This window comes from Saccoglossus kowalevskii, chromosome 8 (assembly GCF_978046115.1).
Source record: "Saccoglossus kowalevskii chromosome 8, keSacKowa6.1, whole genome shotgun sequence".
NCBI classification, from domain to species: domain Eukaryota; kingdom Metazoa; phylum Hemichordata; class Enteropneusta; family Harrimaniidae; genus Saccoglossus; species Saccoglossus kowalevskii.
In genome coordinates, this window is record NC_140648.1 from 8,776,397 (window position 1) to 8,791,143 (window position 14,747).

The window sequence follows — 14,747 nt, forward strand, 5'->3', positions numbered from 1 at the left end:
TTGTTTCTATGGTAACTTTCACATGTATAAATAAGGTAACTGTTGGTTCAATTGAATTTAAATTTGTTTAAAAGGTGTGTGTGGAGATTCTTTGTGGGGTACCATGATAAACAGATATGTTATAGAATATTAATAAAGTTTGATACATTAGTGTTTGTTTGTAAAGAAGAGCATTATTTAGATCAAGGTCACATTGAACTGTACTATTTTTGAGATTGTTTTTTTAGTGAAGATATTAGTTTGTAACATTTGTATACCCAGGCTGTTACCACTTGGATTAAAATTGTTGTGTTTTTTGAATCTGTTTGAACAGCTTGTTTACAATGAAGTCAGCTTAGAGGGTTGCAGTGCTTGTACCTTTTGGTGATCGCTTGTGCATAATAATGTACTCATTTGCATAATAATTTGCTTAATCACCTTTTGGTGATCCCTTGTGCATAACAATTTGCTCATTTGCATAATAATTTGCATAATCACATTTTGGTGATTCCTTGTGCATAACAATTTGCTCATTTGCCTAAAAATTTGCATAATCACCTTTTGGTGATCCCTTGTGCATAATAATTTGCTCATTTGCATAATAATTTGCATAATCACCTTTCGGTGATCCCTTGTGCATAATAATTTGCTCCAACTATTGTAGACAAGAGAATTTAAGTTAATAATGTATGTAGTGGGTAATTTACAATCACTAATTATTCAGTTTTAATTGCACTTTTTTTGCTTCAATTCAGCTAAAATAAATCCACTCAAATATGTAAAATTATAATGCAGTGTTTGGCATATCAGTGAAATATTAAACCCCAGTGAAAATGAACGTTTTTATAGTAATGTATGTTTATTCAGTACTGAAAGCCAGTAGCTGAGATCAGAATGCTACTTCTGGTAAATTAAATTGCATAGTTAATACTGGTACGCCTACATAGTTGAAAATGAATACCATCAATAGTTTATAGTAAAAAAATGTTCATATCAGCATATTTATAGTTTTGTTCAAAATAATTAGAATTTTAATTGTATGAGCAGTTATTGCATGGTTTTAACCCTTAAATTACGTAAAGTGTGTCACCTTTCCCAGAACAAAATTAATCAATACAATTTTTTTCAATTATTTGGATCAAGACTAATAAAAATGTGTCACCAAAGTTTTGGTGGGGGGAAAATATACAATTTTATACTTAATGTTAATGCAACAGGTGGTTTTAGATTCTGCATTTTATTTGGCTGCGCTATAGTTCTGCATGTTTTTTTTTGTCTGCTAGGTGTACAATAATGCATGTTATATAGTACATATACACTATAAACCCTATGAGTTATAAACATATACTTTTTATTTCAGGTTTTTCCATTATTTCGGAAACTTGGAGCGAATGGCTTACTGGTAGAATATGAAGACATGTTTCCATATGTTGGTGAATTAAAAGACATTGCAGCACCCAATGCATACAGGTAAATCCTTGATGGTAACTACTTTAGTCTGCTGCATACCACTGTCAAATTTTGCGAACTTCTCAAATAAATAATCATCTGGTGTATATACATACCTATATATCCTTATATCCTTATTGTATTCTAATCTAGATCCCAGAAGGGATACGATATCAATAAAGGTTGTTATTCATACCTATTTATTGACTACTACAAATTATTTATCTTCACTACAATAAATTCGGTCAAGCATGGCTGTTTGAATTCTGCTTTGTGTACACACGGAACACAACTATTGTAGTATTAAAGTATGTGATGTTTGAAACTCACACTGACGTAGTGGTAAAATGAATATAACAAATCTAAACAGACTAATTTCAATGGCTATGCTAGAGACATCTCAATAGTGAAATGTACATTGAAGATTATAATCTCAATACAAAACTCTTCCCATAAAATAATAATTTTGTAAAATAGTTTTTCTTCAATTATGGAACGAACGATTTGGTGGCTTATAAACTCTAAGATGATGAAAACTGACTCATTCACAACAAATCCATGGTGATGATTTGCTTTTAATTGACAAGAAATATCTGAAGTGAATATATCTTGAGATTATATACATGTAGTAGTTGTTTCATTTATTGCAGTACATTATATTTTTTTGGTCATGGAGTCTTTAAACAAAATTCCACCGACAATACTTCTAATCTATCTACTTAAATGTAATTGGCAAAATCATCTATGCATGATGAAAATGTTAAATTAAAATTAACACTTATCCTGCTAGCCACAAGTATTTTTACATTGACTTGGTTAAGGTAAAACCATGGAAGTATTTAGCTGAATGTAACATGAATCTACAAATTAAACCTCACCCAGAAAGTGAATCTAAATCAAATCTGAATCTGAAGATAACTTGAGTGAAGTTTTCAAAGTGGAGCTTCTATTTGAGAATACATGTATCTGTTATAACTGAGTGTTTTTACTTCTACATACACACATTTGCCTCTCAATTATGTGAAAAAAATGAGAGAATGTTTTATTTTGCTTAACGCATATTTTCTTTCTGTTGTGCACATGCTATATCAAGATTAAACGAATGTGTTTAGTAAAAATATTTTTCTTCCAGTGCCACTGATGTTATATATTTACAACAATTGGCAAAAGAGAATGGTTTGGAGATTATACCCCTCATACAGACATTTGGACATATGGAGGTAAATTGGTTATCTAAATTGAAAACGTTTGCGGTCGAAAAATTAGAATTTGCTCGGATTATCGGCAAATAGTGTTTTGTTTTGTTAAATGAGACTTGACCATGGTTGACCATGGTAGTTTTTTTTATGAGACTCAATCGTGGTCATAGAAAACTGACAGATGTCTGAAGTTCTGACCATGACAGTTGAATTTTCTCTGATCATAGTGGGCCGTGGTTAGGACCATTGCATATAATGGTTGACCACGACCACCAGTTGAGCAAGGCTAATCGAGTCGTGACCTCAATGTGGTTCGTAACCAGTCTTGTGATTGGTTGTTGACAAATGCTAAACAGGCCACGCCTCCAACTGTGGCGTGCGTTTGAGCAAACTGTTAGGAATTCCTAAATGGAGTCAATTTGTGTAGTTTTCTTGATTTATTCTGCAGATATCGGTAAAATGTAGGTAAGGCTTTGGCGAAATTTGAAGGAGCAACTAATATTCTTCAACCTGGTATTTTTTTTAAATTTTATTTTTCATTCATTTCGACTTTTTTTTTGAGTTTAAAAAATGTGAGCTGGCTGGAGCCTTCATCCCTTGTCTATTTCTTACACTATATGCCAGCCGACACAACCCCCCCCCCCCCCGCGCGCTCATAGAGACTGCGTACAGTTGATCATATTGGTAAAAAAGAATGCACTTTCTAATTGAGAAAAAATGATTGTCTGCCAAGTACTGTAGAATACTTTATTTTCGCTTGGAATTTATTTCGCTGAAGGGATGATTCCGTGAAAATAAAATCCAGTGAATATACTTTTTTTCCTATATTACACATTAAACTAACCAAAAATCAGTGAAAATAAATTCCATAGAAACGCCCAAAAAGCCTTTTCAGCGAAAATTAATTCCAGTGAAAAAAAAAATGAATTCCACAGTATATGTTAAAGATATAAAGGAATAAATTTCACCAAATTCACAGTGACTCAGTCTAAAAATTCATGTTACAACTATAAAAATGTTCTCACAATTTTCTTTCATTTACAGTTTGTTCTAAAGCATGACAAATTTAAATATCTTCGAGAGAACATCATGTACCCTGCTTCTATTTGTCCCTCACATCCTGGTTAGTATAACTACACTATGTTTCCATGGTTACCTTTCTGTTTTCAATATCTGTACTTGTGCTGTGTCTTTGTAATGCCAGCTTAAAGCGCAGCGACTGCCGTGCAGCGCATGTGTTCGAATTTCATGTAAATAAACAATGTATCTTACACGTGTTGTGTACGTCGCTAGGAGTCCCATATCGAACAGAATGCGGCGCGACAAATGCCGCCCTTTAACAATAAAAATTCCAAAATTTTCAAACAAAACCTGTATATGTAATCGGAAATATGTTCATTTGGTTTAAAATTACGGAAGAAATTGGGAAATAAATATGGTTGGTGGTAGAATTAGAAATAACAGCAGACCCAAATGCTATCAAAATTCATAGTCTAGGAAATTTACCAATCCAAGAACACAAAACAAATGACTTAAAAACAATTAACAATGACAATATATGGATAGCATATGGTATACAAGAAGTGATTATATTAATAGAGTGAGCATATCCTGCTTTACATGGGACATATTGTCTTTTCTATAAAACTTGATAGACAAGTCACATAAGTTGCCTGAGACCATCTGTGTATTACATTGTTAATTCAACACAAACTAATTATAAATAAACAATTCATATGTCATTCTGACATTTTTTTGTTTTGTTTTTACAAAGTCAATTTTGTGATTGTGTCAGTAAATTAATTTTTCAAGAATCAAGCATAAATCAAGGTTCATGACGAAAATAATAAAAAATTTCAAAAAGCAATGATGCACTAAAGGTTTTACCCTACATTGCATAGCACTTCTAGCCAATTTCTAGCTTCTCCAAAAATATCTCAAGAACCACTCAACCCCGGGGGCCCAACTTAAAGAATGATCAAGTATGCATGTCTGTGAAAGAAAATGCGTTAAATAGGTGTTTTTTTAAAGAAAAGCATGTTAACGCGTTTAGTGTTTAGGATTACCATTTCAGTCAAAATCAACAAAAAGGGTGTCTTTTTCCGGTACTGCCAACATGGTTATTTTTTAAATGAGATTATCATTTTTTTATTGCTTTAAGGAATTCAATGATCGCCAAAATACGAAAAACGTCCTGCCCCCTGGCTAATGCCCCTTGATCGCGGGCGATCACGGCATATGACCACCCGTGCTTACACTGAAGGGTTAGAAAGCTAAAATATCACGAGATCAAGCGTGACTTTCAAGGTGTGTGATCTTTTAGCTTTCTAACAGTGAAAGGGTACAAAATTTTTACCTTTTAAATCGTGTTTAGGATCATTTTGAAAACTCCTTTCACAGACATGGGTTCCAGGTATTTCCACAAGTCGAACCCCCGGGCACTTAACAGAGTCATATTGCTTCAAATATTGCATCACAGTGATCAGTGAGTTATATTTGAACATGAATCTCATTTAAGAAACTAATATAATTTTCTTTAAATATTTTAAAATTTAATCATTTGTACTTCAAGTATCTAGTACCCTTAGCTCACAAGATTTTTTTACTATTAAAGATTGCTTTGATCAAACAGTTAGTGATCGAGATGCATATTCAATCCCATCACAATTAACAGATTTATTGTCACTTAAAAAATCTATTTACTGGATTATTTTCACACCTTTGAAAATATAAATGAATAAGTTTCAGTAGTCTAATTGATGTTTAAGTTGAGAAATCTGTTTCATTCATTAAATAATTACATACATATAGTTACATGCTGAGTTTATGATTGGATATATATTTAATGTTTCCTTATAACTGGCCAGAGTAGTTTATTTCATATTAAATAAATTATAAAACTGTTTTACTATGCTATTATTTCAGATACAATGCGGCTTATAAAATCTATGATAACCCAAATGATGTCTTTGCATCGTCGAATCAAGTACCTTCATATTGGATGTGATGAGGTGAGTTTTATGGAAGTCTTTGATGTTACCCTGTCTGTCTGTCTGTCTGTCTGTATGTCTGTATGTGTTTATTTATTCATATGGATGACAAACATCAAACAGGGTTTGTGAGACATTCAAATATACAACATTAAAACATAAATAAGAATAAATTAAAAAGATGATGCTATATTTAAATAAACTGAATTGCTAAAGTATTTCAAAATATGTGCAAGATTTAGATAAATCACTATATGTTATTAAAATAAATTGCAAAAAAGTGTATTTGTATCCAATGATTCAAAAGAAAAATGGAAAAGAAAGATTAAACCTAAAGAAAATTGTTGAGCATTCAATGGAATTAAAACTAAATTTGAACACATTTTTTTAACAAATTTCAACTTCCCTGGTAAAAATAAAGATTGAAGTAACTTGAAAAATGTACACAAATTATATTCGTTGGAGAAGAACATTACATCCTTCGATTACAAAAAATATGTATCTAATATATTTTGAATGTGTATGTAATTGCCACAGATTACGAATAGTGGTACAGAACTGAAGACTTCACATACTTAGATAAATGTGTGTATGCTTTTCTGTTCAAATACAATGCTGTTTGCTGTTCCAGTGATGTTCGTCATTCCAGCCCTGGGCATGCCATATCATCTCATATCATGAACTCAATAAAATTGATATTCACTGGATCATAATTTATTTGTAGTCAAATTCTGTCTGAAATGGCTTCTTATATTTTTTTTTCTTTTACATTGTACAAATTAATAATTACTGGTTACATTGAATCATCACAGTGCTATTTTTTCTGTGCTTTTTTAGATATTTATTTATTTGTTAATTCTGTGAAAATTAAGTTTTCTTTGATGTGGATTGATGTATTTTATACAGTCTAAATGTATGGTAACCATGGTATCCTAGAATTGAACAAGACTGAGTCTTTTCTTCAATTGAAAAACATGAAATGTTTAAAAATAATTTAGTTTTTTGTACCATTAAAAGAGTTATTACTGTATTTATCAGGTGTTTCAACTCGCAAATTGCCAACTTTGCAAACACAAGTTGAGGACAGAATACAGAGATTCACAGACTCTATTTTTAGCGCATGTGAAAAATGTGGCTCTTCACATCAAAGATAGTTATCCACAAATTAAACCAATTATCTGGGATGACATGTTAAGGCGTATTTCAAAATCCAGTTTAGAAGGTAATACTAGATTTATGTATTTGTTGGTTACTATAGTATATTACCAGAAGTACATTACTTGGGGTTTGCAACGCGCATAGTACTGTATGGTGACATCATGTCAAGATCCCATTCAAGTCTCATCTCGTAGATAGCGAGACTGATGCTACGACATGACATAGACGGTTTGTAATAAAACAATAAAACATGTATTACCACATTCATAGTGAAAGATGTAATACATCGGAAATGTACAGAAAATATAGTTATTATAATCCGTCATATCGTGAGCAGCTATTTTGATCCACCTGGACATCACAGTATCCTAGTTACTTCAGGCATGCGCATTCACATTTTTCTGAGTTGGAACGCTTATGCGAGAGCGAGATTGAAACGGAATCTTGGTATCATGTCACCGTAGTTGCAAACCCCAAGTAATGTACCTCTGATATTACATAATACGGCTGTCGCATAATTATAATATGTTTATTCTAGAATTCATGCTGTTATATGTAACCTGGTTTTGGCATAGCATGTGAGATTGATCAAAATACTGAGATTTGGTAACAAATTGAATATTTAAAGGTACACATATTTACAGAAAATTGATTGGCTAAAACTCCCAAATTGGCCACAGCTTTGGTACAAATTAGTTAAATTATAAAGTTGTTCTATTTAAGTCATTTTTTTTTTTTAATTTTTAGAATCAGGTTTGGGTGATTTAGTTGAACCTATGGTTTGGATTTATTCACGCTCATTTGGTTGGGTTCAAACACCTTATCTTTGGCCAAAATATCTTGATGTTTTTTCCAATGTTTGGACTGCAAGTGCTTTCAAAGGTGAGATAAACAGAATTTAATATGGTTCTAGTCTATAGATATAAAGATACACAGTAATGAAATTACAAACAACAACTTACATGGACATAAATCAGTATATAGTGAATTAAAATTAGAGAAACATTTTCATAATTTTCGTGAAATGCCCTCAAGATATCACGTTATCAAATCTTTACTTTACAGGTTCTTCTGGTCCACATACATACTACTGTGATGTACCAAGTCACATCTATAATCATCATACATGGTTAACAGAGGTAAATCGCTATATACCATATGAAAATTTCCGTGGCTATGCATTAACTGGTTGGCAAAGGTTTGTATTCTTTACAAAATATTGTTTGCCTGTTTTATACTTTTAAACATTGTCATCAACATCATAGTATATATTTATACAACTCTTGGTCATGTGACCAATTGTTAGGGCCATTGGTTTATTTTAGTAAATTTCTTGCCTGTATGCTAATGGTTAACTGGCCATACTAGTATTCATATGCAAAGTGTAATTTTTACGAATAACTGGCATATTTAGCTCCGCTGCCATTATAGAAGAGCAGAGCTTTTCATATAGGTGATTGTCCGTTGTTGTTTGTCAACCGTCCATCAACATTTCCATTTTCTTCTTGAAAACTACCATCTAGTTACCTTGGATGGACCTCTGTCAGATTTGTTCATTTTATGACGATATCTACCATTCTCTATTTTTGGCAAATATTTTTGTCATTTTGGTAAAAAAATGTTCTTCGACTTCTTCTTGGAAACTACCAGCTCAACTGCTTTGATACTTGGGATGTAGATACCTTGGGTGGATCTCTGTCAGATTTGTTCACTTCATTATGATATCTTTAATTCTCTGTTTTTGGTGAATGTTTTTGCTATGTTTAGTACAAACTGCTATCATGATATAAGACGTTAATCACATCACGTTTTTGTGCCTCTGGCTTCATACGTTTCCAAAATGTTGACAAAAACCATCTTAATTACAGTTGTAAATGCACTCCAAATTTTGCGATTAACTTTACAGTCTGGCCAATCAAGTTGAATCTAGTGTACATAATTTATACATACAGTCTGGCCAATCAAGTTGAATCTAGTGTACATACTTTATACATACAGTCTGGCCAATCAAGTTGAATCTAGTGTACATACTTTATGCATACAGTCTGGCCAATCAAGTTGAATCTAGTGTACATAATTTATACATACAGTCTGGCCAATCAAGTTGAATCTAGTGTACATACTTTATACATACAGTCTGGCCAATCAAGTTGAATCTATTGTACATACTTTATACATACAGTCTGGCCAATCAAGTTGAATCTATTGTACATAATTTATACATACAGTCTGGCCAATCAAGTTGAATCTAGTGTACATACTTTATGCATGCAGTCTGGCCAATCAAGTTGAATCTAGTGTACAAAATTTATACATACAGTCTGGCCAATCAAGTTGAATCTAGTGTACATACTTTATACATACAGTCTGGCCAATCAAGTTGAATCTAGTGTACATACTTTATGCATACAGTCTGGCCAATCAAGTTGAATCTAGTGTACAAAATTTATACATACAGTCTGGCCAATCAAGTTGAATCTAGTGTACATAATTTATACATACAGTCTGGCCAATCAAGTTGAATCTAGTGTACATACTTTATGCATACAGTCTGGCCAATCAAGTTGAATCTAGTGTACATACTTTATGCATACAGTCTGGCCAATCAAGTTGAATCTAGTGTACATACTTTATACATACAGTCTGGCCAATCAAGTTGAATCTAGTGTACATACTATATACATACAATCTGGCCAATCAAGTTGAATCTAGTGTACATACTTTATGCATACAGTCTGGCCAATCAAGTTGAATCTAGTGTACATACTTTATGCATACAGTCTGCCCAATCAAGTTGAATCTAATGTACATACATTATGCATACAGTCTGGCCAATCAAGTTGAATCTAGTGTACATACTTTATACGTTCAGTCTGGCCAATCAAGTTGAATCTAGTGTACATACTTTATACGTTCAGTCTGGCCAATCAAGTTGAATCTAGTGTACATACTTTATACATTCAGTCTGGCCAATCAAGTTGAATCTAGTGTACATACTTCATACATACAGTCTGGCCAATCAAGTTGAATCTAGTGTACATACTTTATGCATACAGTCTGGCCAATCAAGTTGAATCTAGTGTACATACTTTATGCATACAGTCTGGCCAATCAAGTTGAATCTAGTGTACATACTTTATACATACAGTCTGGCCAATCAAGTTGAATCTAGTGTACACACTTTATACATTCAGTCTGGCCAATCAAGTTGAATCTAGTGTACATACTTTATACATACAGTCTGGCCAATCAAGTTGAATCTAGTGTACATACTTTATGCATACAGTCTGGCCAATCAAGTTGAATCTAGTGTACATACTTTATGCATACAGTCTGGCCAATCAAGTTGAATCTAGTGTACATATTTTATGCATACAATCTGGCCAATCAAGTTGAATCTAGTGTACATATTTTATGCATACAGTCTGGCCAATCAAGTGGAATCTAGTGTACATACTTTATACATACAGTCTGGCCAATCAAGTTGAATCTAGTGTACATATTTTATGCATACAGTCTGCCCAATCAAGTTGAATCTAGTGTACATACTTTATGCATACAGTCTGGCCAATCAAGTTGAATCTAGTGTACATACTTTATGCATACAGTCTGGTCAATCAAGTTGAATCTAGTGTACATATTTTATGCATACAGTCTTTCCAATCAAGTTGAATCTAGTATACATACTTTATACATACAGTCTGGCCAATCAAGTTGAATCTTGACAGTGCATATTCACATACTTAATACATTTTTTTTTAATTTCTTTATTTAGATATGATCATTTTGCCATTACATGTGAAATACTGCCAGCAGCTATCCCATGTCTTGCATTTTGTATACAGACATTATTACATGGTAAGTGAAAAATCAATTCTGTGTTACATGTAGGCCAGTGGTTTTTGGTGCCGTGTACATGTAGGCCAGTGGTCATTGGTGTCCTGTACATGTAGACCAGTGGTCTTTGGTGTCCTGTACATGTAGGCCAGTGGTCTTTGGTGTCCTGTACATGTAGGCCAGTGGTCTTTGGTGTCCTGTGCATGTAGGCCAGTGGTCTTTGGTGTCCTATACATGTAGGCCAGTGGTCTTTGGTGTCTTGTACATGTAGGCCGGCCAGTGGTCTTTGATGTCCTGTACATTTAGGCCAGTGGTTATTGGTGTCTTGTACATGTAGGCCAGTGGTCTTTGATGTCCTGTACATTTAGACCAGTGGTTATTGGTGTCCTGTACATGTAGGCCAGTGGTCATTGGTGTCTTGTACATGTAGGCCAGTGGTTTTTGGTGTCATGTACATGTAAGCCAGTGGTCATTGGTGTCCTGTACATGTAGGCCAGTGGTCTTTGGTGTCCTGTACATGTAGGGCAATGGTCTTTGGTGTCCTGTACATGTAGGCCAGTGGTCATTGGTGTCCTGTACATGTAGGCCAGTGGTCTTTGATGTCCTGTACATGTAGGCCTGCAGTGGTCATTGGTGTCCTGTACATGTAGGCCAGTGGTCTTTGGTGTCCTGTACATGTAGGCCAGTGGTCTTTGATGTCCTGTACATGTTGGCCAGTGGTCTTTGGTGTCCTGTACATGTAGGGCAATGGTCTTTGGTGTCCTGTACATGTAGGGCAATGGTCTTTGGTGTCCTGTACATGAAGGCCAGTGGTCTTTGATGTCCTGTACATGTTGGCCAGTGGTATTTGGTGTCCTGTACATGTAGGGCAATGGTCTTTGGTGTCCTGTACATGTAGGGCAATGGTCTTTGGTGCCCTGTACATGTAGGCCAGTGGTCTTTGGTGTCATGTACATGTAGGCCAGTGGTCTTTGGTGTCCTGTACATGTAGGCCAGTGGTCTTTGATGTCCTGTACATGTTGGCCAGTGGTCTTTGGTGTCCTGTACATGTAGGGCAATGGTCTTTGGTGTCCTGTACATGTAGGGCAATGGTCTTTGGTGTCCTGTACATGTAGGCCAGTGGTCTTTCGTGTTCTGTACATGTAGGCCAGTGGTCTTTGGTGTCTTGTACATGTAGGCCAGTGGTCTTTGATGTCCTGTACATTTAGACCAGTGGTCATTGGTGTCATGTACATGTAGGGCAATGGTCTTTGGCGTCCTATACATGTAGGCCAGTGGCCTTTGATGCCCTGTACATGTAGGCCAGTGGTCTTTGGTGTCCTGTACATGTATGCCTGCAGTGGTCTTTGATGTCCTGTACATGTAGGCCTGCAGTGGTCTTTGGTGTCCTGTACATGTAGGCCAGTGGTCTTTGGTGTCCTGTACATGTAGGCCAGTGGTCTTTGGTGTCCTGTACATGTAGGCCAGTGGTCTTCGATGTCCTGTACATGTAGGCCAGTGGTCTTTGATGTCCTGTACATTTAGACCAGTGGTCATTGGTGTCATGTACATGTAGGGCAATGGTCATTGGTGTCCTGTACATGTAGGCCAGTGGTCTTTGGTGTCCTATACATGTAGGCCAGTGGCCTTTGATGCCCTGTACATGTAGGCCAATGGTCTTTGGTGTCCTGTACATGTAGGCCTGCAGTGGTCATTGGTGTCCTGTACATGTAGGCCTGCAGTGGTCTTTGGTGTCCTGTACATGTAGGCCAGTGGTTTTTCGTGACCTATACATGTAGGCCAGTGGTCTTTGGTGTCCTGTACATGTAGGCCAGTGGTCTTTGGTGTCCTGTACATGTAGGCCAGTGGTCTTTGGTGTCCTGTACATGTAGGCCAGTGGTCTTTGGTGTCATGTACATGTAGGCCAGTGGTCTTTGATGTCCTATACATGTAGGCCAGTGGTCTTTGGTGTCCTGTACATGTAGGCCAGTGGTCTTTGGTGTCCTATACATGTAGGCCAGTGGTCTTTGGTGTCCTGTACATGTAGGCCAGTGGTCTTTGGTGGCCTGTACATGTAGGCCTGCAGTGGTCATTGGTGTCCTGTACATGTAGGCCAGTGGTTTTTGGTGTCCTATACATGTAGGCCAGTGGTCTTTGGTGTCCTGTACATGTAGGCCAGTGGTCTTTGGTGTCCTGTACATGTAGGCCAGTGGGCTTTGGTGTCCTGTACATGTAGGCCAGTGATCTTTGGTGTCATGTACATGTAGGCCAAGGGTCTTTGATGTCCTATACATGTAGGCCAGTGGTCTTTGGTGTCCTGTACATGTAGGCCAGTGGTCTTTGGTGTCCTATACATGTAGGCCAGTGGTCTTTGGTGTCCTGTACATGTAGGCCAGTGGTCTTTGGTGTCCTGTACATGTAGGCCTGCAGTGGTCATTGGTGTCCTGTACATGTAGGCCAGTGGTCTTTGATGTCCTGTACGTGTAGGTCAGTGGTCTTCGATGTCCTGTACATGTAGGCCAGTGGTCTTTGATTTCCTGTACATGTAGGCCAGTGGTCTTTGGTGTCTTGTACATGTAGGCCAGTGGTCTTTGGTGTCCTGTACATGTAGGCCAGTGGTCTTTGGTGTCCTGTACATGTAGGTCAGTGGTCTTTGATGTTCTGTACATTTAGACCAGTGGTCATTGGTGTCATGTACATGTAGGGCAATGGTCTTCGATGTCCTGTACATGTAGGCCAGTGGTCTTTGATTTCCTGTACATGTAGGCCAGTGGTCATTGGTGTCCTATACATGTAGGCCAGTGGTCTTTGATGTCCTATACATGTAGGCCAGTGGTTTTTGGTGTCCTGTACATGTAGGCCAGTGGCCTTTGATGCCCTGTACATGTAGGCCAGTGGTCTTTGGTGTCTTGTACATGTAGGCCAGTGGTCTTTGGTGTCCTGTACATGTAGGCCAGTGGTCTTTGATGCCCTGTACATGTAGGCCAGTGGTCTTTGGTGTCCTGTACATGTAGGCCAGTGGTCTTTGGTGTCCTGTACATGTAGGCCTGCAGTGGTCTTTGGTGTCCTATACATGTAGGCCAGTGGCCTTTGATGCCCTGTACATGTAGGCCAGTGGTCTTTGGTGTCCTGTACATGTAGGCCTGCAGTGGTCTTTGATGTCCTGTACATGTAGGCCAGTGGTCTTTGATGTCCTATACATGTAGGCCAGTGGTTTTTGGTGTCCTGTACATGTAGGCCAGTGGCCTTTGATGCCCTGTACATGTAGGCCAGTGGTCTTTGGTGTCTTGTACATGTAGGCCAGTGGTCTTTGGTGTCCTGTACATGTAGGCCAGTGGTCTTTGATGCCCTGTACATGTAGGCCAGTGGTCTTTGGTGTCCTGTACATGTAGGCCAGTGGTCTTTGGTGTCCTGTACATGTAGGCCAGTGGTCTTTGGTGCCCTGTACATGTAGGCCAGTGGTCTTTGGTGTCCTGTACATGTAGGCCAGTGGTCTTTGGTGTCCTGTACATGTAGGCCAGTGGTCTTTGATGTTCTGTACATTTAGACCAGTGGTCATTGGTGTCATGTACATGTAGGGCAATGGTCATTGGTGTCCTATACATGTAGGCCAGTGGTCTTTGATGTCCTATACATGTAGGCCAGTGGTCTTTGGTGTCCTGTACGTGTAGGCCAGTGGTCTTTGATGCCCTGTACATGTAGGCCAGTGGTCTTTGATGCCCTGTACATGTAGGCCAGTGGTCTTTGGTGTCTTGTACATGTAGGCCAGTGGTCTTTGGTATCATGTACATGTAGGCCAGTGGTCTTTGATGCCCTGTACATGTAGGCCAGTGGTCTTTGGTGTCCTGTACATGTAGGCCTGCAGTGGTCTTTGATGTCCTGTACATGTAGGCCTGCAGTGGTCATTGGTGTCCTGTACATGTAGGCCAGTGGTCTTTGGTGTTCTGTACATGTAGGCCTGCAGTGGTCTTTGATGTCCTGTACATGTAGGCCTGCAGTGGTCTTTGATGTCCTGTACATGTAGGCCTGCAGTGGGCATTGGTGTCCTGTACATGTAGGCCAGTGGCCTTTGGTGTCCTGTACATGTAGGTCTGCAGTGGTCTTTGATGTCCTGTACATGTAGGCCTGCAGTGGTATTTGATGTCCTGTACATGTA

At 37.3% G+C, this 14,747-nt stretch overlaps 1 protein-coding gene across 1 annotated transcript in view; it reads left to right on the top strand.

Annotated features, from left to right (window-relative positions):
• The window catches only part of LOC144350657 (uncharacterized), a 62,334-nt gene that overhangs the window by 11,148 nt on the left and 36,439 nt on the right, over nucleotides 1–14,747 (top strand). Inside the window, exons 4-11 of the mRNA XM_085502133.1 lie at nucleotides 1,340–1,449; nucleotides 2,561–2,648; nucleotides 3,672–3,750; nucleotides 5,553–5,638; nucleotides 6,656–6,839; nucleotides 7,523–7,657; nucleotides 7,841–7,973; nucleotides 10,551–10,633. Of these exons, the coding sequence (XP_085358259.1) occupies nucleotides 1,340–1,449; nucleotides 2,561–2,648; nucleotides 3,672–3,750; nucleotides 5,553–5,638; nucleotides 6,656–6,839; nucleotides 7,523–7,657; nucleotides 7,841–7,973; nucleotides 10,551–10,633 (898 nt within the window). The remainder of the gene's footprint in view (nucleotides 1–1,339; nucleotides 1,450–2,560; nucleotides 2,649–3,671; nucleotides 3,751–5,552; nucleotides 5,639–6,655; nucleotides 6,840–7,522; nucleotides 7,658–7,840; nucleotides 7,974–10,550; nucleotides 10,634–14,747) is intronic.